The sequence below is a fragment of the Nesoenas mayeri genome, assembly GCF_963082525.1.
Source record: "Nesoenas mayeri genome assembly, chromosome: 1".
NCBI lineage: Eukaryota > Metazoa > Chordata > Aves > Columbiformes > Columbidae > Nesoenas > Nesoenas mayeri.
The window spans coordinates 2320697-2345243 of NC_137541.1; the positions used below are offsets into that span (position 1 = coordinate 2320697).

General features: G+C 46.4%; 1 protein-coding gene across 1 annotated transcript in view; it reads right to left on the reverse strand.

Annotated features, from left to right (window-relative positions):
* LOC308050004 (uncharacterized protein) overlaps nt 1-24547 on the reverse strand; it is a gene marked incomplete at both ends in the record, with an annotated part of 103844 nt that overhangs the window by 63956 nt on the left and 15341 nt on the right. The window contains 25 exon segments of the mRNA XM_080359912.1: nt 728-799; nt 2038-2070; nt 3180-3215; nt 4603-4674; nt 6020-6073; nt 6229-6255; nt 6922-7008; nt 7123-7191; nt 8831-8875; nt 9713-9739; nt 9832-9912; nt 10454-10528; nt 11716-11847; nt 12283-12455; nt 12784-12927; nt 14227-14350; nt 15717-15856; nt 16194-16397; nt 16540-16686; nt 19606-19725; nt 20689-20736; nt 20739-20834; nt 22953-23111; nt 23745-23864; nt 24074-24220. Of these exon segments, the coding sequence (XP_080216038.1) occupies nt 728-799; nt 2038-2070; nt 3180-3215; nt 4603-4674; nt 6020-6073; nt 6229-6255; nt 6922-7008; nt 7123-7191; nt 8831-8875; nt 9713-9739; nt 9832-9912; nt 10454-10528; nt 11716-11847; nt 12283-12455; nt 12784-12927; nt 14227-14350; nt 15717-15856; nt 16194-16397; nt 16540-16686; nt 19606-19725; nt 20689-20736; nt 20739-20834; nt 22953-23111; nt 23745-23864; nt 24074-24220 (2432 nt within the window).

Genomic DNA, 24547 nt, shown 5'->3' on the forward strand with positions numbered 1-24547 from the left:
CTGGTACTACCTCCCAGTTTGTCCTTCATGGCTGCCACATGGTCCTTCTCCTCTCCTAACAACACTCGTTGTCACTTCTGAGAGATGCTATTGTGGAGAGATAGCTTCCACTATAGTGTTATTTGGGGAACCCATGATGCGCCTTCTGTTTCCCCATCCCAACCTCACAGATCCTGGCCACAATTCTTCCACTGCCAGGCACCAGCTGTGGTGGCACGACCCTGCTCCACTCATTATCTCACTCTTGAGAACACAGAATCATAGAATAGTTTGGGTTGGAAGGGACATTCCAAGCTCATCCAGTGCCCCCCCTGCCATGAGCAGGGACATCTTCACCAGCTCAGGTTGCTCAGAGCCCCGTCCAGCCTGGCCTGGGATGTCTCCAGGGATGGGTCATCTATCACCTCTTTGGGCAACTTGGGCCAGGCTCTCACCACTCTCAGTGTAACAAACTGCTTCCTCATGTTGAGACAGAGCAGATCTTAGGGATTTTCATCAACCACGGGCAGCCGGATGAGCTGAGAATCAGTGACTCTACATCTCTCACTGACCTCCTTTCAAGGAGGTTTTGACTTCTCACTGTGACAAGTCTCCCCTTGGTGTACAGTACGTGGGTGCTCCTTGTTAGCATGAGGAATTCCACCCTACCTCAGAGCTTCCTTTGTGGATACAAACAAAACAAACCCTTCTACCCATAAAGGATGTGCCAAGAAAGCACGTGCATTACCTTCTCCCCTTTGTCTCCTTGTACTCCTTTGTCTCCTTGCGGTCCCAGGGGCCCTGTTGGTCCAATATCTCCCTGTGAATAAAGACATTCTCAGAACTAATATCATGCAGGAAAACAAGCCCTGTTCATGTGGCTCTCTAGAGCTGCATTTTGTACTTTTAATACACCATGAAAAACATTCCCTTGCAAAATCCACCCATGCATCCATCACTAGGCTTACACTTCAGCTTTCTCTGCGGTACCTGGTCTTCTGCCATACAAAACCCATCACAGTAGTTCCAACCTCTCCAATGATGCAACTTGTATAATGTAAAGCACCATGTGTGCATTCATAGTGGTATAAGCAGGATAAAATTCAGGTCCCAGGTCACTGTTTACAGGCAGTCAGCTCAAAAGAAGTGAGAAGTTTTTGCTAATTAGTTTTAAGCTCTCTGGACAGTAAGACCAAGGAAGGGTGTTGGCTCCAACATCCAAGCCCAGTGAAAAGGACAAACTTCATTGTCTCTAAAGGGTGAGGGACATATGAAGCACTGTAGGGTATTTCATGAATGCTAGCAGTCAAAAAGCCAAAAGAAGTAGTAAATAAGGGAGATAAGTAAGTAAATAAGGGAGATAATCTCTGCAGGCTGGCAATAAACTATCAAGAATTTTAAAAAATAAGATATTCCAGACCACGTTCCACCATGAGGGCTGTGTGAGAGTGAACTATATCCACCTGCCTATAAAGCAGATGTACAATATGGACGACATAGTCAGGGCACAGATCTGTCTCAGAAATCTCCCTGGTTTGAGAAACTCAACTTCCTTCAGTCCCAGGGATGACAAATACTGGGTCAGGGACCCAGAGAAGTGGGGAATCTCCATCTGTGGAGATGTTAAGCACAAAAGGTCTTGAGCAACCTGACCCAGCTTTGATGTTGGATCTGTTTTAAGAAGGGGGTGGGACTAGAGACCTCCAAAAGTCCCTTTTAGTCTCAGCTGTGCTTCGATTACACATCAATGCGTCTCTTGGATGGCAAGTACCTTTGGTGCATTGGCTGTATCTGTGCTTTGGTGATCTCTACCTTCTAACACTAGCACATAGAAACTCCAAATTTCCCCATGGACTGGGGCTAGAAAGACAATGACAGGCATAAAATGCTAATAAAACCAAAAGAAATATCAGCAGGGCAAGACTACTGCTACTTTTCCAACCCCTCCAGTCAATCACAGGGGAGATATGATTTCAAATGGTGAAATATGCTCCAACTCTCACATTTTCAGGCCAAGTTCTCATCTAAGTTTCAAGCAGTGCTATTTAATGGACTTACCCTGATGCCCTTCTTGCCTGGAGGTCCCAAAACCTGAGGATAAAAAGAAATCACAAAAATTATTATTTGGGGGAAAAAGATCTCCCTTTCAAAGGAGCTTCTATTCATGTCACCTTTTCCAAAGCAAGAGAATCTCAGCCTTGTTATGGGATAGGAAACTCATCACCTGCACCGGGTCATAAAACACCAGAAAGGGCTACAAGCCAAACCCCAAACCCAGTAAAACTTGTGAAGGAATCCCATCAGCTTCAGCAAGTTTTAGCTCCAGGGATGGAACTGAACCACCAGTGAGTCTCAGTCCTTAATGCAACATCCGGCTGCCCCCACAGCCCTTGAAGAAATGCTGTGGGGTACACAGAAATGGCCACCACCAAGGTTTCTCCTTAAAGCTGCCCTAGCATTTGGAAGAACACGAAGAGGAGGCTGTAGGAGCCCTATTTCCACATAGGAATGAGGCAAAGGAGACCCATCAGCAGCTCCTCTTCAGCAGGGACCAGCACAGCCCCATTGGGAATGGGGAGCTTGAGTGGAGGACAGGCCTGGAGCACAGGGCTTCAGTGGTGGGAAGGCTTTAGCCTGATGTTTCCTGCACAGCACTGAAGCTCCTTTGAGGAGCCAGTGGACAACTGTGGTGCTGGGCTGGGAATATAAGAAGTGGAGCAAGGAAGCAGAGGACATAGTTGTCTGGAGGGTCAAGGAAAAGGTCCATTAATCCTTCCTGCAGTTTAGTGGTACACATCTCTCTTGGTCCTTGGTCTATTGGCAGCACTGGTGGTGGTACCTCATAGCTACGGCATGAGAAGGACTATAATACACTCATAGTTACCCCCATAGCTGGAGCACCTGGGAATCCTGGGTTCCCCTGGCAAGGCAAGAGGACATAAAATGAACAATGAAAAACTTCTTCTTATTGCTCTTCCCATCCATTCCTTAAATCATCTCAAAACTCATTTCAGAAGCACAAGATGGAGAGGAGACACTGAGCTCAAGTGCATCCCTGGGGGCTTCATCTCCGCATAACCCCCCCAACAAACACACTCAACTGTGCTTATAAGAGTCGTACACATGGAACAAGCCGGGGAAAGTCAGGACACCTTCACCTGAGCTAGCCAAACATGTTGTTCTCTTACTGTTTGACTTACTTGGTTTCCCTTCTGCCCTGGAGGTCCTGGGAGTCCCTGTAAGACATCAAAAGAGAATTTCCACTGGATTGAAAACAGATTTGGAGCTTTTTGTCTGTGCTGTAGTAGAGAAGATCCCAGCCAGAGGAAGCAAAGGAAGAAGCTTCTTCATCTCAATTTTTCACTAACTACAATACAGCTCTTTCAGACAGCTATGAGGGCTTTTGGGTGAGAGATGGAAATCCCCATGCCCATCTCCAGCACACCTGGTTGCCATCTACCAGGAGACCAAGCACAGAGCAGCAAGCTCTCATCCCAGGTCAAACCTATTGAAGATGGGCCTTTGCAAGCAAGAAAAGGTATGAAGACAGCTGTGAGAGCATGGGACCTACTAGACCAGGTCAGTGTTTTGCCTAAGCCAGCCTCAGGACTCTGCTCAGAGGTGGAACCTGTGCGTAAATGTACCCGCTGTGCTTGCAGGGCCTTGCTCCTGCAAGATCCACTGGCTGGAGGAAGACTAACAGTCTATTTCCACTTTTCATGACTCTAGCTACTCTTAGGAAAAAATGCTGCCATTTCTTTTGACTTTTGAGGTTACAATCAAACGTATGTGCGGAACAAGCGCAGCTGGGGGAGCTGTAAAAACAGCAAACCTGAAGCACGGCTCAATAAAACCAACCTGTGAATACTCAGTATGGACTGGTAAAGAATATTGAAGGTTTGTTTGTCGGTGTCTGGGGATTTACCATTGGTGCAAGGTCTACCCCATGCACGAGAGCTCTTCCAGCAGCAGTGAGCTCCCAAACCTTGTGATTACGTAGCTTGTAGCTACAAGGTCCAGTTACATCTGACGAGGAGAAGCCTTTGGGTGAGGGGACTTCAAATTCCCTTCCTCTTGATCTCCAAACAGATAACCACCTCAACTGCTTTGTTTTGAGCCCAAAACCAGACCCAGTGCTTCTTCCCCTCCTACTCAGCACTCCAGTGCCAGCCACTCTCACCTTTTCCCCTTTAACACCACCTTGCCCTTTGTTACCCTGGAAAACAAGATGCTTTAGTCAAAACAAGGCTCCACTGGCAGAACAGGATGAGACTGGAGGTTCACATACTGCAGAAGAGCCTGCTGAGCATGTTATCTCCACTGGACATTATGAAAGTAGACGGAAAGCAAATTTAAAAAATATATGTATTTTTACATACATGTCATATATCTAGCATATAGCATATGTTTTACATAGTCCATGCACTCATACATTGCATATTAATTACCTGTGTTTTATCTATAATATATCTTGTATAATCAAACATATTATTATATATACCTTATACCTACTGCCTAATATTAAATTGCATGCATGTTATGATATATAGTTACTATAGAGTCATATAATAATCATCCCCCTTGGGCTGATGGATCCTGCAAGCATCTGAAACAAATAATGACCTTTTCTCCCCTTGGTCCAGGCAGTCCGGGGGCACCATCCAGCCCTACAGGGCCCGGCAGGCCAGGTTTCCCCTGAAAAGGAGGATACTTTATCAAATATTTTCATTCTAAACTCTTTGTTACCAATCATGCTAAAGAAAAGGTTTATTATTTAATTCTGCAGAAACACAAGCAGAGAAATGTACAGACTGATGTGCCTGGTTCCTTTGCCACTGAGGATTTCTAGAGATGTTTATGTATTCCCAAATTTCCTCTCTTTCCCCCACAAATAAGCTCTGGATCACAGGCTTTACTTGGTAAAGGAAAATAAAGATGTGTTTGCTTGTGACATAGGAAGACAGAGGCTGGGTACCCATGGTGATTTGGCAGCAGCTGCCTTCTCCAGTGGCTCTTTATGGCTTTGTTGCTGTAAGTGTGACCACAGGAATGCTGCTGATGGAGAAATGGTGAAGACTGACATGTGGAAATGGTTGGTCTATGGAATACAGCTCCACAATATGGCAAAGGTAACAAAAAAAGCTACCATATATGATGACAGGCAGTAATATACACCTTGGGAAGGATGCAAGAACAGGACATACATGTAGTCCCTGAGTAATCTTTCAGGTTTGAGTTATTTGTAATGCAGGGACTTCCCAAGACAAACGTGGTTTCTTTTATTCCTAGTAGTCCTCCATGGGCCTTTTTCCTTCACTTATCTCCCCTTGAACTCAAGCTTCCTACACCCAAAGCATCCTTGTGGGATTTCTGCAAAGAAGCACCACCTGATGTTTGTCTTGAATCTGCTGCCAGCTCAGTCCATTTGCTGTCCCACACCTTTGGTCCACCTTCTTGCCACCCTCTGGACCTGCCCCAGTTCTTCTCTGTCCTGCTCAGACCAGGGAGTGGGATGTAGGAAGGAGCAGGGTTATAATCAGCTGCTCTGTGGGTGGTGGAGACAGTGGGGGCTCAAGGGTGAATCACTGTTGCTGTGGAGCAGCCTTTATCAGGCGGCATTTGTTATCATCTGCCAACATGATTGACTACACCACACAGTTGATGATCATGGTGAGCACAGTGATGGATGCACTTCTCACAGCTGTGCCACAAGGAAGATCTTGTCCTTGCTTTTGGCACAACAAAAGGCTGTTATCTCATGCCTTTATTGGGTTTCTAGCATTTCCCTTTTGGCAATTCCTGAGTGACGGGTCAACAGGATGAGGCTGACAAAGTGAAAAACGCTTAATTTGCCCTGCTTAACCTGCCAGCACTCATCAGCGGAGTGAAGCATCGCAAAGAGGCAACTGATGAAAACTGGCAGTAGACATTGTCCCTCTACAGTCACCCCAGGTGGCAGATGCCATCCCAAGGCCAACAGCCCTTTCCTACTGTGGTTGGCAGCTCTTCCTTAGCTACTGACCATGGGTGCACCACTCACCGGCTCTCCCGCACCTCCTCTGTCACCCTTGAGGCCATTCTTTCCACGAGGGCCCTGCATAAAGCACAGGACAGTCTTAAGGCATGTCCTAGCAGTGCTTTTAGGTCTTGACGGACCTCTGCTAAGTGTGGAAACCAGACAGCTTAGAAATCATTTTTATAAAGGCTTCTCATCACGCTCAAAAGTGAAAGACAATCTCAGATACTTACCCTGTTACCTGAATTCCCTGGTTCACCCTGAAACATAAAAGACAAGGAGAATTACCATGGAGTGGTAATTTAGAGAGGGGGTCTTCTCTAAACCTAGTCCCAGCAAAAAGCTCCTGCAGGCTAAGTCCAGAGACCAAACCCCACATCCCAAAGGGAAGATGGAGCTTTAGCAGAGGTGTCTGCTAATCGTCATGCTCCAGACACCTCAACCACCAGTATCTGATGACAACCTTCCCTTAGGGTAGAGGAGGGGAGATTAGATCTCTTGATCTCTGCTGAGACTTTTTGACCCACCCTCAGTGCAAGCAGATATTTGGTGACAACCATCAGCCTGGTTTTGGCTGTGCACAGCACAGGTGATCCTGCGTATTTCACTCCAGGATCACCAAACAACCTTCCCAATGACCTGGAGCTGGAAAAGTCTTAGTTGGTCCATGTCAGACCATGTTGACCATCACCTTTTCAAGCTCATCATTGATTCCCACTGTGTTGAACAGCAGGATCCCGATGATGGGAATGTTTTGCAGGGTTCCTCCTTTCATGCCTCAATGGGACGTTCCCATGACAGAGAGAAGAAATGTGTGTTCCCAAGGCCCGTGAGTGAACAGAGCATCCAGAGATCCTGAGCTATGTCAGGTTCCCTCTTTCTGTGGTACAACATCACAGAACCATGCTTCAAACAACCATGCTCACCTTGATGGAGATTCCTGGTGGCCCCTGTGGCCCTGGTAAACCTGGTGGTCCTGCTACCCCAGGAACCCCTGGCTGCCCTTTCTTTCCCTGCAACAGCAAAAACAGGAGAAGGAGGGACACAGGCTCTCTCCCAACTCCTTCACTCCTCTGCCAGCCCTTGAGATGCTGAAAGGTCCACCACACCCTGGGTATGATACTCACGGGGGGGCCAGGCTGACCATTTTGGCCAGGAATCACCTCCACTCCTCCCAGGACATAGCCTGGTTCACCCTGCACACAAAGGGAAGAAAACACATGCTTAGCTACATTAGGAAGCCCAGGTGCAATCAGTTATTTTCATAATTTAGAGGCGATTTCATTATCACTGTGACATTAAAACCAAACAGCCCCTCCTTATGCTGCAAACCCAAACCACCTGCTTGCAGGAACTCTTTGGCAAGAGATACCAGAAACCACATGAGCTCTGCTTACTGGCGTGGCAGAAACATAATCACAGAATCATAGGATCACAGAATGTCAGGGATTGGAAGGCACCTCAAAAGATCATCTAGTACAATCCCCTGGCTGGAGAAGGAACACCCAGATGAGGTTGCACAGGAAGGTGTCCAGGTGGGTTTTGAATATCTGCACAGAAGGAGACTCCACAACCCCCCTGGGCAGCCTGGGCCAGGCTCTGCCACCCTCACCATGAAGAAGTTTCTTCTCAAATTTAAGTGGAACCTTTTGTGTTCCAGTTTGAACCCATTACCCCTTGTCTTACCATTGGTTGTCAATGAGAAGAGCCTGGCTCCATCCTCCTGACACTCACCCTTTATATATCTGTAAACATGAATGAGGTCACCCCTCAGTGTCCTCTTGTCCAGCTCCAGAGCCCCAGCTCCCTCAGCCTTTCCTCACACGGGAGATGCTCCACTCCCTTCAGCATCTTTGTTGCCCTGCGCTGGACTCTCTCCAGCGGTTCCCTGTCCTGCTGGAACTGAGGGGCCACAACTGGACACAAGATTCCAGGTGTGGTCTCCCCAGGGCAGAGCAGAGGGGCAGGAGAACCTCTCTGACCTACTGACCACCCCCTTCTAACCCACCCCAGGTCCCATTGGCTTCCTGGCCACAAGGGCCCAGTGCTGGCTCATGGTCACCCTGCTGTCCCCAGGACCCCCAGGTCCCTTTCCCCTACACTGTTCTCTAACAGGTCATTCCCCAACTTACACAGGAACCTGAGGTTGTTCCTGCCCAGATTCAAGACTCTACACTTGCCCTTGTTCTATTCCATTAAACTTTTCCCCGCCCAGCTCTCCATCCTGTCCAGGTCTCTGATGGCAGCACAGCTTCCAGTGTCACCACTCCTCCCAGCTTGGTGTCATCAGCAAACTTGCTGACAGTCACTCTATTCTCTCATCCAAGTCATTGATGAATTTATTAAATAATAGTGGCCCTAGGCAAAAAAAAAGGAGGTTGGCTTTCAGCAGGACCTGCTCCCTGATGTGTAGCCAGACAGCTCAGGTGGATGCAAGGGAGGAAGAGGAACGTGCATTGGGGCATGGGGGAAGGACAGGACAGCTGCTCCTGGGATCTGCCCACAACTGATCTTGAAGTCCTACCTTTTTCTGTCCTAAGTGTATTCAGACAGGCTGGTTCTTAGTGGAAACTCAGGAAGGCAGAATGACCTAACCAAGCAACACCAACCAACTGAAGTGTGCCAAGGGCCTGTGATAAGGACTGAGCACTTTTGTCCATAAAGACGTTAGATTCCTCCTAGCAAAGCCGAAGGACCTCTCCCAAGCAGTGTAGGGCTGGTTACATACAGCTCCCGAGTTCACATTCAACAATGGTTACTATATAAATGCTTAAAAATTAGAGATCAGAGCAATACAATAGCTTTTGCCCGATGAAACACAGGAACAAAACTCACTTTGTCTCCTTTTGGTCCCGCTGGTCCAGGATAGCCAGGAGATCCCTGGAATTAAAAATAAATCCTGAAACTTTAAACAGCAAAGCACCTGCAAAACCATCATTGTGGGACGTTACAGACCTGTCTCTAATAAAATTTCATTCACTTTCAAAATCGTCATGGTTCCTAGAAGTAGATTTTGGTCTCAATATTGATGAGAAATATATATGTGTCATTTATGGGTCCAACTTCCTTTCAGTGATCAGAAGGTCTCCCCTCAGCTCCTGTTCTCCAGCTGAACCTCCCAGGTCCCTCAGCCGCTCCATCACACTTGTGCTCCAGCCCCTCACCAGCTCCGTTCCCTTCTCTCCACTCGCTCCAGCACCTCAAGCCCTTTCTTGGCGTGAGGGGCCCAGAACTGCCCCAGGATTGGTGGTTTGGCCTCCCCAGGTCCCAGCACAGGGACGGTCACTGCCCTGGGCCTGCTGGCCACACCAGTGCTGGTCCCAGCCAGGATGCTGGTGGCCTCTTGGCCACCTGGGCACACGCTGGCTCATCTCCAACAGGCTGTTGACCAATAGCCCCAGGTTCTTCCTGAATATATACATATATATATACGACTGAAGGCAGAGTTCATAGCCCTTGTCCTTCTGGACAGCTCTAGTTCACTGAGGGTTACTTGCATAGAAATGTGGCCATGTTGTATTGCATTATTTGTCAAATCTCTGAACAGAAGGAAACCTACTCAGAGCTATTCAGTGACAGCAATAGCCTCTCATAAAGACTAAATGCATCAATTGGTTCTCCTATCCAGCTCAATGCAATTGGCCTTTGAAAGGCTTGAAAAGCAAAGCTTTAGGGTCCCACTGTATTGATGATCTTTGCTTCATTCAAAATACTTACAATATCACCTTGGATACCAGGGAGACCCTGCAAAACAGGAGACAGAGAAAGATTTGAGAGACATGTTCCCTTTTTTCTTACATGGGAATTTGACAAGGTTTGTTAAAACGAATACTTACCATGAATCCAGGGGGACCAGGAGGACCTGTCCGCCCTGGCCTGCCCGGCAGCCCAGGAACGCCATCCTTCCCAGGTAGACCCTAAACAGATGGAAAGTAACAGCATGCAGGTTATGGCCCCAGACCTGCAAACCCAAAGAGCTTCATGCAGCACCAACCTTCTGTACCACTTGAGGGAATCTCCAGTTACCAGCACACACACATGCCTCAGATCCCTTTAGCCCGATTTTCAAAGCTGGTGGAGAATCATAGAATCATTTTGGTTGGAAAAGACCCTCAAGATCATTGAGTCCAACCATTAACCCAACACTAAACCATGTCTCTAAGGACCTCCTCTATGCATCTTTTAAACCCCTCCAGGGATGGTGACTTCACCATCGAACTGGGCAGCCTGTTCCGATGCCTTACAACCCTTTCCAAGAAAAAATTTTTCCTAATTTCCAATCTAAACCTCTCCTGGCGCAACTTGAGGCCATTTACTCTCATCCTGCATGGAGCAGGATATATCAAAACACCAACATAAAAGATCTTAAGATGATTTTTTGCTAGATCCCTTCCTTGGTTCTAATCCTTTAGTTGCACAGTAATGAAGCAAGTGGATGGTTCATGCTGATGGACTCACCCTTTCTCCTTTCTCTCCCTTTGGAATAAAGCTGTATGGGTCATAGCCTCCATGAGCTGGTGAGCCCCTGAAGCTCTTGAAAGGAAAAGGAAAAGAGAGCAAATAATAATGAAATTATTATTTGCCGAGAATGGCAAATAAACCCAAACCAAAGTGACCATGAAATTCAGACTGGCACGCCCCTTGGCTTATGCAACAGAAGAAAGAAGCAGGATTGACCATTCAAGAGACCTATTACTATCCTGAGATTATTTAAAGCCTTCTGGAGGTCATGTGTTATCTATCACGTCCCTGGCTTACGTCTTGAAATTGGGAGAACAGGATAGAGAGTAGAGTTGTGTGATGACAAAATGCAGTCAGGGAGTGTATTGATGCCTCATGAAGTCTTGGCCCATGTTGCATCTATAGTTCAAGATCTGCTTTTTGGCTCAGAGAGAGTCTACATATTCTTGGTTACACATCTGCAATACTTCAGGGTCATGTCAATGCAATTCTTCTCCCCCATGGGAGCAACTGTGGAAAGGAGTTTTGCAGAGATTAAACAAAGACCGTGATTCAATCATTCATGGACAACATTCATCTTACCTAATTTTAGACTACCATAGCATCACCATCTGAGCTATTCTGCCAGTGTGGACACCTGCCTATGAACTCCAGCATGACCAAAAATTGCTGACCACACTGACTAGTTGTCCACCAACTACTCTGGAGACTCTCATTTTCCCCAGGGAAGCTAACATAGAATGTTCAGACTAGCTGGCAACAGCCCACCAGTAAACACACTAGATGGGCATATGGGCTTTTGAGTTGTCCTCCTGTTCTTCATTTCTTCTGGCCTTCTGCTTGGTAGGAGAAATGGGTAGATTTGCCTCCCAACATTTTTATTTCTGAAGTAAGAAGCAGTGGCAGCTTGGTGGTCTGTTCAGTGGCTCGTGTGGAGTCTAGAGCTATCTGAGAAGCCACAGAACATCTGGGACATCTGCATGGGGCTGGTAGGTATGAAGCAGGATCTATGGAAGGCCTACATTTCATTGGTTCGCTGGGAAGGAGCACAGGAGGCTGCTGCATTTCCCATGCTGAAATGTCAGCTTCTAGGATGACCTCCTCAAACATGGACATGGCTTCCAAAGTTAAAGGTCTTGACACTGATATAACTCCACTGCACACCACACAGGCATGAGAAGTGACCTGATCAGAGCTGTGGTCAATACGTTTCTTTGAAATATAATCCCCTGGACAGACACCAGCAAACTAATTCTTACCTTTAAACACCATGGACCACAAGACTCCTCTACTTTTTGGGTAAGCGGTTCAGCTGATGATGGATCAGGGACTTGCAGCTTGCTCTCTGTCTCACCAAATGGCAATTGCTTATCAGCTTCACGCCTGGCAACCTGCAGCATGGAGTTTAGTTTAGATTAGTGATCCTCCAGGTTTTAGAATCAGAAATCAAACACCAGACTTCAACAGGTTTCAAGAGGTCACTGCATTTTTATATCACCAACCTTTTCATTGAAACAGACATAAAACATCACTCTTTGAGGTACTCTGTGGGTGAGCTCACATCCATACCAATGACCCATCAATCAGCATTAGAAAGGGGCAATGAATTTATAATACATTCAAGCAGCCTTATGGAACAAAACTTTCAAAGCCTGATTCTGGCTTAAACAGTTCAGCTCCCTTGATTTCGAATATTTTGTTCATTATCTCTAGGGTTGGACAGTAAATGAGGTCAGGATGACTTTGCTCAAGGAAGAAGATTGCCCTTGTGCATGACCAGGGCCAAGCAAGCTGGCTTATGTTCAAAGGGTTGTGAAGCAGCTCACCTCCTCGGGTGGTTGAGGGTCAGAACAAATGACCTCTATCAGCTCTTGGAGGATTTGGGGGAAGTCATCAAATGTGGTGACATAGAAAACGTTCTGGAGGTTCTGCTGTAGCAAGATGCTGTTGAGCTCAACGGGGTCAGCTCCTGAGACACCCACAGCAATGACACGGATCCCTGAAACACATCGCTCACTCAATGGAAGCAAAAATGTCTCAGATCAGAGTTTCCAAACCCTTCATCACAATCTTCCTGTTAATAACCTCTGCTGGGATTAGGTAACTCCAGTAGCCATGCGAGAACTCACCTGCAGCAACATGTGTGAGTTATAGCAAACCAAGACACTTAAGCTAGGGACAGAAAGAAGGATGAAGGAGAGAAGAAAGGATGAAGGAGTGAAGAAAGCCGACTCGAAGTGCAGACATCACATAATGTACCAGCCTCAACTATCTGGAAATCATCGGAGAACCAAGGCCTCAGGGAAATGCAACAGGGCAACTCTTACCCAAAGCATGGGCTACTCTGGCTGGTGGCAGCACATCATCCTGGGATCTCCCATCAGTCATGAGGACCAGGACATGAGGGAAATCTGGTCTCATCCCTCTGGAGGACTGAAATATCTCCTTTAGCATGTAGGCTAAACCACGACCTGGGTAAACATGGAGAGGGACGGTGTGAATCTGTTCGTTAGGTCTGCAGGTGGGGACTGTGAGTATCCTTCCACAGATGGAGAGTAAAGAGCATTCAGTGGGGCCCCATAAATGGACAGTAGCCCCTAGCATGGGCCAATGTCTTTGGAGAGAAGACAGCAGCAAATCACATTGGCTGAAATGGTCCAGGCTGAATCAAGCAGATCATTTTGGGGAAAAAAAAATACTTTCACGAGATTTGAAGCATTATCTTTGTATTTTAGGAAAAAAAAACCCTACAGAATTTTCATTTCCAAATTTCTTTAGAAAGACCAGGAAAATTTCACAAAAAACTCTGCCCCAATCAGAAGTGGTTAAGAAGCCCCCAAAAGTATGAATGCCTCTGTTCACACAACCTCCATAAAAAGAAAGATTAGAGGCAAGATTACCTAGGAATTTGCAATCTGACCAGTTCAACACGTGCTTTCCGCAACCAGTCCCATCAAAATTATTGTATTTTGATCAGCCACACTTTTCTGTGTTCGTGACCAATACCACTGAGTCAGGATGAGGTATATAAGCTTTTAATTAACACACCTCAAGGCTCCCCCTTATGTCGACTGACAGGAAGACATTTAGGCCGCATGTTTAAAGTTGTAAAGTTAAAATTAACTATTAATACCTTCAGTTTAACATTACTGCTCATGTACCTTCAGAGAACCAGATATACCCTGCTGGGAATGAGTAGGTGGAAAGTGCTGTCTGTCACTGAGCTTTTTAACTACATAAGAAAAGTATCTTAATTTCCAAGACACTAAGCTAGTGAAGAGCTGTGTTATTTATACAACAGTGGTAAGCAAAGGACATTTACGTGATGACACACCATGAAAATAGGATGGGGCACACTGTTTGGTTGTTAGGGTAATGAGGCAATAATTGTTGGGATTTGCTAATTAAAATGTGTATACAGTGGGCAATAAGGATGCTTCACCATTACCTATCCTTACCTAATGTTTATGAGCTTTGTCTCCAAGCCAGATATATAAAGCTCTCTTAGGTGCAGGCAAGGTTATAAAAGAGTGAAGAGAAACCCAGTAGTAAAACTAGTACATGGATAAAGAACACCAGGCTAGTTGGAAAACCATCCCTGGAAATAAAAACTAATTAAGTCCCCCATTTACAGTTTTGAAGAACTTTGGGCCATAACTTTCTAGCCTTGTAAATGGGTTTAAAACACTCAGACAAATGCTGTCCCTGGTCTACGTTCTCTGTTTTGGTCCAGAAGATCCACCCCACGTGTGCACCTCATCCATACACACCTGTTTTTGTGTTGCCACCAGTATAGCCCAGTCCCTTGACGGCTCTCAGGACGCTGTTGCGATCCCGGTGCTGGTTGAAGTGGAAAGCTGCTCTGGGCTCTTCACTGTATTGAGCAACAGCAACCTGCCGAAAAAAAAGGGCGTTAAAAATGTGGAGGGCTCAGGCGCACAGCAAATGTGCCATCACACAATAAACTGCCTTGAGTTTGATAATTCGACTAGTTGCGGTGCAAGGGGAGTGGAAAGAAGTTGTGTTTCTAGGCACAAAAATGGCTGTTGGGTTCGTAGGCACATGGGGCACGGTCCATATACTTAAGCACAGGCAAAGTGCTTTTTAAGACTTTCTAGGGCAGGGGTGTCAAACTATTTTCACTGGGGGCCACATCAGCCTTGCATTTGCCTGATGTAACTTTAGGACTGTTAGAAATGTAATTACTTGTACATTTATACAGTCCTAACATTATATTCAGCTCTTTGAAGGCAATCTCAAGGCTGATGTGGCCCCCAGTGAAAATGAGTTTCACATCCCTGTTCTGGGGCATCAGAGGTTTCTGCACAGGACTGATGGGAGACCTGTGCACTTCAGGCAGCTCATGGTTGGGTGGGAGCATCTCGTGCTGCAGCAGCTCCCATAGCAGGACACATCATCGCTCCTGAATTAAACCCTTGATCTCCATTGATCATCCCTCCTGAATTAAACCCTTGATCTCCATTGAGTGTGAAAAGAGGCAAGCTATTGAGTTCACACTATAGCCATCTAAATCGAAATGTCTTCATTTCTCCAGAATCATTTGTCACCCCAGGGTAATGTGATCATGTGCCTACACCTTCAAGACTACCTGTAAGTAAAGAGTGCAAGAAGCTCCCTGTTTCCTGATCAACTAAAAGTAAGCTATGCAGGTCTCCCTTTCAAAGGGCTAATTCAGATAATACATTAATGTGTATTAATTACATTAATACAAAAATGACTGCTAAAAATTATCTACTGAGTCTTCCAGTTGGCTTTTCTGAATTGTTGCTCAACACTGTAGGCTTCATTTGCCCTTGAGGTGTTTCATAGCATGGTCTGGGGATCTGGTCCTCTGCTTGTCTGGAGGATGCAGTTGCTGGTGTGTGCTGCATCTCTCATCTTAGTCTCCACCTGGGTCTCCACTCATTAGCAAGGTGGATGTGGGCAGAAATGGGGTCTTAGAGGGGGGACCCACACCTGATATACCCCTGAGCTCCATAACCTAGACAGCATTTCAGTAGGTCTGGGATTTGCTTTCTTCCTGATGACTCACTCTAGGAAAAATAACCATAAAATGGAAATATATCCAAATGAGTAGGCTGAGATTTAGGAGACTTTTATTCATGTCTTTGTTGGACAAACACGTCTTTAGGCAAAGCCTTTCTGAGCCACAACACGTGTTTGTTGTCATCGCAGGAGTGACCAAAGGTGAACATTTGGAAGGAAAACACCTTTAGGAAATACAATAACAAAATCTTGCCTGTGTCCCTTCAGGCCCAATCTTAGGGAAATAGGAAATGATCCGGAAGAGGAAATCCTTCACTTTATTGAAATTGCTCTGGCCAATACTTGAGGATTCGTCCACCAGGAACCCAATGTCTGCTTTGAACTTGCCACAGACTGCAGAGGGAAGAGAGAATCTCCATAAGATGGGGGTTCCTAAAGCAGAAGCATGTTTCTTTGTGTTCAGAGCAACAAGACAAACCCGAACACAAAAACCTCTCGTGATGCCAAGTGTTGGTGAGTGAGCAGGCAGCACCTTCACCCCACAGGGCAGTGCTGAGACCCTCACTGTATTTTATGGGGTTTGTGTCTCCCCTTTCCCTGATATTTCCCGCTCTCACTACTCAATGAATAAAGACTAATTTGGGCTCCTGAGATCAGAGAAGACCATGGTCCCTGGTGGTTTTGACCTACTGCTACATCGTCATCAAATCACACATAGATACACACTCACTTGGCTCGGGGAGAGTCGTCAGCAGTGCAGACGTGGTGGTGGTCAATAGTGGGGTCTCTGAGGTTGGTGGTAGCTTTGTGGTGGTGGCCAGTGGAAGAGGAGTTGTCCCCACATTCCTAGGAGGTACAGATGGGGATCCCATCATATCCAATTTTGCAGAAGTCACTGGAGCAATTGGCGCAGGTGAGTCTCTGTGAGGTCCCACTGTAAGAGTCATAAGAAAAAAGGTGTTTATTAAACTTATTTTAGTTATGACACTTAGCAAAGCATTAGAAGGTGGCCAAGAAATTAGCCTTAGCAGCAGTCCCCTAGGTAAAGCTACACCATAAGCCTCCAGTCTTCATACCTGTTTGCCCAAGGAGCGTTGTCTCTGCTCCCTCCATATCTCCAAAGATTGGTCTTATAGAAAACAAATACATTTTTTTGGTGCTCAGTCCTGTCACTTGATATGATGTAGAAGCTGCTGGCAAAAGTTCCTGGGAAAGATCAGAAGCTGTGAAAAAGGAAGAAACTCGAAATAACTCTCATGTCTGAAGCATCCCATCTTCTAATGACATCAACTATGGCAAACAGGAGCTTGGAGATGAGACAAGTCCTGGGCTTTGGAGCTGGAGCTCTTGGTAAGACGTTTGCAAACTGCAATGGTCAGGTCCTAAACCAGATGAAATAAGGTTATTTGTGTCTGACAAGGGAGTTCTCGAGTACACGAATAGGAAATGAAAATGGCAATTCATACAAGTGTTTGGAGAGGGCACTTGGTCCAGGTGGTGTCTGAGGCTGAGCTCTGTGGCAGACCAATGGTTTGCAGTGGTTAACACGTAGAGAAACAGGATTCTTTTCTCTTAATGAATGGAAAGTTTGCTGAAAAGTAGAATCAAACTTACTTGAGAAATTTGGTTGCATGCATTTGATAGTTTTGTTCTAAAATCATGACGATAGGAAAAATCTGTGGAAATGCCACCATGATGTTTTGACATTTTATAAGAGTCTTATTATGGAAAGAATGGATTATGAGTTTTGATGCTGTTCAAAGTAAAACGCATGTTTTCATTCTGTAATAGAATTTTCCCTTTAAAAGACAAAACCAAAGCTTAATCAACTCAGAACTGGTGTAAATAATGTTTCATTTTCACTAGACATTGGACTCTATGATCTTGAGTGTCTCTTCCAACCTAAATGATTTTGTGATTTTATGAAGGTACAAAATTAAATGAGATTCTGTCGATTAGATGGATAAGAAAACCATGACTTTGGTGCTCCAATAACAGTCAAGAGAATATACAAAGTGAGAGGAGGGCAATGTCCAGCTGAACTTCACAGAATCACAGGATGGTTGAGGTTGGAAGGGGCATGTGGAGATCATCCACTCCAACCCACCTGCTAAAGCAGGTTTACCAGAGCAGGTCACACAGGAAGGTGTCCAGGTGGGTTTGAATGTCTCCAGAGAAGGAGACTCCACAACCTCTCTGGACAGCCTGGGCCAGGCTCTGGCACCTCAAAGGAAAGAAGTTTCTCCTTATATTCAGATGGAACCTCCTGTGCTTCAGTCTGTGCCCGTTGCCCCACATCCTGTTGTTGGGCATCATTGAAAAGAATCTGGTCCATCCTCTTGACACCCACCCTGGAGATATTTATAACCATTGATGAGATCTCCTCTCAGCTTCTCTTCTCCAGGCTGAACAGCCCCAGCTCTCAGTCTCTTCTTCTCCAAGGTCCTTCCTATCCCATAGGGGAGGAAGGCTGGCTCTGGATGGAGCCCCATTGACATACATGGGTTTGTTTTTTGTAACTCTGGACAGAGGAGGTCTACAGCTGGGATGACCTCAAGCTGTGTAGAAGGGGAACCGATCTTCTATAGGGCAGGCTGGCTAGAGTCAACTGGCAGAGAGCAGAGCATTAAATGAGTTTAAAAGGGGGGCAAGGGAAATGGGTAATGAATGAGTACTCATTTAGAGAAAAATCAAATTTTGGAGAAGAAAATTAATCAAGGTACCAAGAGACAAAAAAAAAAAAGGAAAAAAAAAAAAAGAGAAAATTCTTAATTGCCTTTATATATTAATGCTGGCAGCCTGGGTGATTAAACGAGAGAAATTGGAATTACTTACTTTCGAGCATAAATTTTATCTCATTGGTACTATTGAAATGTGGTGGCAAGATTCATCTGATTGAAATGTTAAATCAATAGTTATAAACCTATTTCAAAAGGATCGATTGAGTGAGGGCACAGGGGGCCTGTCAAACATGGTACTATCCATTTCTGAGCCCTGACAATTCTGAAACCAATGATTTTTGAATACTTACGGATCGATATTTTAACAGCATGGCACAGGAGGGGAACAGTTGCATTAGATCACTTAAATCACCCTAGAGAACTGAATGTTCAGTTCCCTAATCACTTATCCCTGATACGTAGAGTAAAAAAACGATGCTACCACAGGAGACTTCATCCTGAGTGACATATATTGCAAGTCTGAAGCTGCCAATACCAAAATGTCCTTGGAATTAAAAAATATTAAAGCTGACGACCTACTAACTCAAAAATATTGCAGGGAGAGCAAGGGAACTCTGTCAGGTCCTTTATCTTTGTTGACTTATGAAGATGAACTGATCACTAGCAAAAAGTTGGTGGTTGAAGCATCAATGACAGGAACTTTGCCATATTCAAACAGGTTCAAGCCCACTCTAGGGAAAAATAATATAGCTGGTGCTTTAAAAGGGCAAATCCCACAGAGACAAATCAAAGAAATACACACTAGAAACTGTGAGCAATTATTGCAAGAGTTTTAAAAGCTATTTACTACATAGCAAAGCTTTTTAAAATATAAGAATTAAGGTTGTATGGATGACAAAACCCAACCTTTTTTGGTTGACTGCAACTATCCTTGATGGACAGGTACCGACTTTAAAGGAAGATACAATGATAATGCCAACCAGCAGGCTTTTTTCCAAGCAATTTCCACATCTTGTTTTCCTTCCCCTAAGGATTTTGCAATGGCCAAATGGGTCACCCTGTGAGCTTACTCAGTGGGCCAGCTTTCATTTTTTTCACCTCTTTTTCTCCCGAATGAAGAAGCTGACATAATGTATGGAAGACCCCATGGTCAACCCTTTGTTCTCCTGCAAAACAGGGTCCAGATGGGTTCTAAAGAAGCAGCAGAGCTGGTGTCATCAGTGATGGCATCATTTACCCCAGGTCAAACTGGACATCACTTAGAGAAACGAGTCACGATACTTGAAGGAAACATCAGCCACTTAAGGCTGGTTATGGAAAGAAGTTTTCCCTTTAAGGTTGAATCAAAGAGACCACATGTCCATGCTCCATCCCCAAATCTCCTTGGGTGACAGGGAAGCTCACACAGGAGGAGACCAAATTACAAACCACCCTTCCTTCCCCCACCAAAACAAAAATTACCTGATGATAAGTGCCATGTTAATAGGTACATGGATACTCCAGGAACAGCCGTCCAAGTCAGCAAAATGCTTGAATCTCCAGCCTGTTGCACTGTGAACTCGGTCACTTTGGGTAAATCCACTGTTAGAGATGAAATAAATAAATCTTAGAAGGGGTAGAAGCTACCACCAAAAGCTTGTCTGAGCTGGAAGAAAGATTCTGCATCCTTTGGGAGGCTCAAGGCCTGGCCCCACTGAAACTCAAAGCAAGAAGTCCGGATAGAAATGATGAGGATGAAGCACATCTTGGCTACACTTGTCCACAGCTGGCGAATCTCTCAGATGGTACCTACACTCCAAGCTGCAAAGATGTGTGTGCCAGGAAACACATCTTAGCCTGCAAACAGTTTTGGAGACCTCCTGCCTCCTAAACCACCACATTTCTGGTGAGAGGAAGGAATCCCTACAGCACTTGAGAGGTTTTCCATAAACCTGAATCAGCTCAGATCCTCAGCTGGTGGGAACTGGTGGAGATTGAGCAAATACCTGTTGTCAGATCTTCAGCCCAGACTGCCGGGTATTTCTCTAAACTGATTGTGAAACCGGAGCTGTTGGGATAGGCAATAAAGTTGTTTCTTGTTCCATTGCGCCAGATGCTGGTGCTTCTCGAAACTACAGTGCTGGCTCTGTACCCCTGACCTTCTCCACCATTTGATCTCCAAATTTGCCTATTCTGCAGCAGCAATCAAGACGCATGATGCCACAGCATCGTGAGTGCTGACGTTTGCCTTTATCCACTGGAAATGGTCAAGATATTGTAACTAACGAGGTAGTTCCAAGATAACATGTCACAAAAGTCACATCTCATGGTGATTATTGGCAGAGTAAAACAGGCGAAGTCCCAACATTTCTCAGTGATAAGAAGAAAAGGACCGATGCATGATTTCTGGCATGCTGGTTGGTGGGACCTGAGAAGTAATAAGGTGTCTAGCAGCCAATATTGCTCTTTTTCCATCCTCACATCCCATGAGAGCCCCTAGGAAGAGATGGCCCCTAGCACTAATGTGGAGATGCTCTTGTCCCCATCCAGCGGTCCCGTACTCACAGGTTTTGGCTGTGAGGAGTGTGGGGCCTCCCTCCCGGCCCCCAACATTGCAGACATGCCGATGGTGTAGGTGGTGCTCTCCTTCAGTTTGGGGATTGTGAAGGAGACTGTTTCTGCTGCAAGCACCTGGGAGGTTTCCAAACCACCTAAGAGGAGTCATTCAAAAAAACCCCAGTGTTACATAGAAAGGGCAGGGTAATTGCTATTAACAATTATTGTTACAGCAGTTTCTTCCCACATCTCTTATGGGACCTCACCAGCAAGGTGCTCATTTTGCATCTGGGGAAACTGAGGCACAGGCAGGTGAGAGATGCAGTCACAAAGACATCACATACACTGATGGAAGGGAACAACTTCTCTGACTTCCCAAATCCCAACTACATCTATTGATATTTTTGTTAGCGACTAAAACCTGGCTCAGTTACAGCGCTTCAACCTGCTCCTGTAGACATTATCGTCCCCATCTACCCTGATGATCTGTGGGAAAAGGAAAGAGCTGAGCTAAGCTCCTGTTTTCTGAGGTTCCTTGTGCTCTGTCCTCATAGAATCATTTTGGTTGGAAAAGACCCTCATGGGCATTGAATCCAATCATTAATCCAACACTGCCAAGTCCAGCACTGCTCCATGTCCCTGAGAACCTCATCTCCATCTCTTCAACCCCTCCAGGGATGGTGACTCCAGCACTGCCCTGGGCAGCCTGTTCCAATGCCCCACAGCCCTTTGGGGAAGAAATTGTTCCCCACATCCAACCTCAACCTCCCCTGGCGCAACTTGAGGCCGTTTCCTCTGCTCCTGGCGCTTGTTCCTGGGGAGCAGAGCCCGACCCCCCTGGCTCCAAGCTCCTTTCAGGCAGTTCAGAGATCAGAAGGTCTCCCCTCAGCTCCTGTTCTCCAGCTGAACCCCCAGGTCCCTCAGCTGCTCCATCACACTTGTGCTCCAGCCCCTCACCAGCTCCATTCTCTTCTTTCCACTTGCTCCAGCACCTCAAGGCGTTTCTTGATGTGAAGAGCCCAAAACTGCCCCCAGGATTCGCGGTTTGGCCTCCCCAGTGCCCAGTTCGGGGGGACAATCATACCACATCTCGCTAAGAGAGCAGGATGCTCACCATTGAATGGCACCCAGGTTAACTTATAATGAGTCATCCCAGGAAGCCTCCTCCAAGACAGCTTCAAATTGTTAACACCAGTGTCAGTAACCCTCAGATCTTGAATGGTCTGAATGATGTGGGACTCTGCAGGAGACATTGCAAAAATTAACCAGGATGAGATATCTGAAGTAACAGCCCAAGTTATGCAGAGTTCATGGCTCTAAGCTATGGCACTGAAGAAAGACTTGAGTGTTTATCCAATATCTACTTTCCAGACATTTCCAGGCTGCATTTTCTAATGAACTGATGGAGAGGAGCACTTTGCAGTTAAGCTGTGGGATCTCATCCTCATTTGTTACCGCCTGCAACAAACTCTGCTGACACAACACAGGGATGTGAGGAGGCAGCCCAAGAGAGGACGGGTCATCCAGATGTATCTTTAAACACTGTGGGGAACTGTGGTTCAGATGACTTCATGTGAAAAGGACACCGAAAGGACTCAAGAATCTGAGTCTGAAGAGGCAGAGCCACAACTCAAGGAATATTACATCTCAAGAGTGCATGCTGGTGAGTTGACCCTGAGCGGTGCCTACAGAGAGGCTCCTACCTTTCTGAGATGGCTGTGGATAAATAACACTGGGGAGCATGTTAATATATCCGGGGTTTCCTACCTATGCCAAGCCTGTTTAACGTGCCAGAAGGACGTGTCCACTCCTACTCATTTTTCTCCTCTGTGGCTCCCTACAGTATAATTTACCCAGGTCTCATCTCTTTTCCAGCTGGACTGTTTGACGGTATTGAAGACTTTGGCCACTGGTCTGGATTTCGGAATGCCTGGAAGGCTGGCAAGTGCAGACTGGGCAGTTCAGACCTGATGGTTGGCCCAAGCCCATGGTACATGAACAGATAAACTGCAAAGCACGTCAGCTCCAGTTTACCTCTGGAAAATCCCAGGCAGAAACCCCAGAGCCTTTGGGATTCAGGTCTTCAGCCATCAGGCTCAGCTGGATTGTAGGGCAAAGGACCACCACCATGGTGTCCCCAGCATGAGGGGAAGGTGATGGGAGTGGGGTGTAGGAGGCACAGCATAAGGCCTTTGTAGGAATACATGAGGTTGAGCCAGCCGTGCAAGGAGTGTGTGGTGTGGTAGCCACTTGAATGTCCTGCCCATACTCACATGTCCTGGCTGAGGTTGTGATCCCCGGTCCCTCCACTGAGCCAAAGAGCACGTAGAGGGAAATCACGTACTCGGTGTCATGGGCCAGGTTGCGGAGCTGGTAGGATGTGATTGATCTGTTGAGGGCCAGCTGGCGAGGACGGTCTTTCCCAAAGAACTCTTTTGGAGAGAGAAAATAAAATAGAAGAGGATAAAGAGTGAAGAGTCTGGGGAGAAGCTCTGTTGAGTATTTGGAAAGATACTATGTTTTCCCTGGCAGTACATCTCCAACCCAGCTGAATCTATCTTGTAGAACACCCATGTATGTGCTGGGGCAAGAGACAGTTTTCCTTTGGTTATTTATTTGGGAATTTGAATGACTAAAGGATCCAAACCAGTTGAGAAGAGCAAAAGGAACCAAACTAGTTCTCACATCCAGGGCACAGAGTAATGTGGCGCAGTCCAAGGGCGGCTACAGCATGTGGTCTGCCCCTTCCCAGCATCTCCAGACTTGCAAAGCTCCTGTTCTGGATGACCTGCCCCAACTCTTCTCTGAGGACCAGGCAAGGTAGTGTAGGACTGTTGTTCTATACATTGAATGCAGTTGCTGCAGAGACCCTAGAATTGCAGGTCAGGTCCAGGAATAATTTCTGGTTTCAGTTCATGCCCTGAAGTTGTGGGAAAGGCTGCTCAGACCAGTTAATGAGTTGGACCTGCCCCTACACCTACCATCCCTGAGGTTCCTAGTGCTTTATCTCCCATCCCACAGGAGAAGGTGGAGGTGCTAGAAGCAGGAAGAGGACAGGATCTTACCTGGTGTAGGGCCCCAAGCCACTCGGTACCCAGTGGCCCCAGCAACTGAGTCCCAGGAGAGCAGAGCGCTGTTGATGGATATCTCACTCACGTTCAGCATCTGGACAGTACTCGATGCCACTGGAAAAGAACAAAGTTGACCAACTGCATCAAGGTCCCAACAGCTTCTAAGTACCCCCCAAAAGCTGCGACAACCTAAAGTGTTTTCTGCAGCAGACGACAGGCAGGTTGGTGACTACAAATGACACCAGCTCTGTGCTGCCGGCACAGCTTCACCCACCATCCATGTCCTCTTGAGCTGGCTCCCACTCCTGCCACAGGGTACTCACCTGTTGTTGCTTTTCCGCTCACCACCGGACCCTCAACATCCCCGAAAACGGGGTTGATGGTGACATTGTACTCTGTGCCAGGCTGCAGCCCCTGGATCATGTAGTAGCTGTAGGTGTTGCTGAGGTTCACGTCCTGGATGCTGCCCTCTGCAAAAAGAAATTATGTCTGGGCTCTCTTGGGTCAGACCGAGGAGGACCAACCTCCTTGGGTCTCCTTGGCTGAGAGGGCAGTGGGAAAGCACAAAAACAATCACTTGAGAAGTACACAGTTGCGTGAGATTGAATGGAACTTCATCCTCCCGGTTTGCGTGCGTGCTGGCAAGGTCCACAAGCTGTGGACAGTAGGGACATGGCTTAGTGCAACGAGCACATATCTTAGTTGAAGAGCGAATGTATATGCAGGTAGAAACAAGCCACAGCCACTTGGGCAGACCTCAGTGATCACCAATAGATCAAGGCTGGTGAGGCCCCACC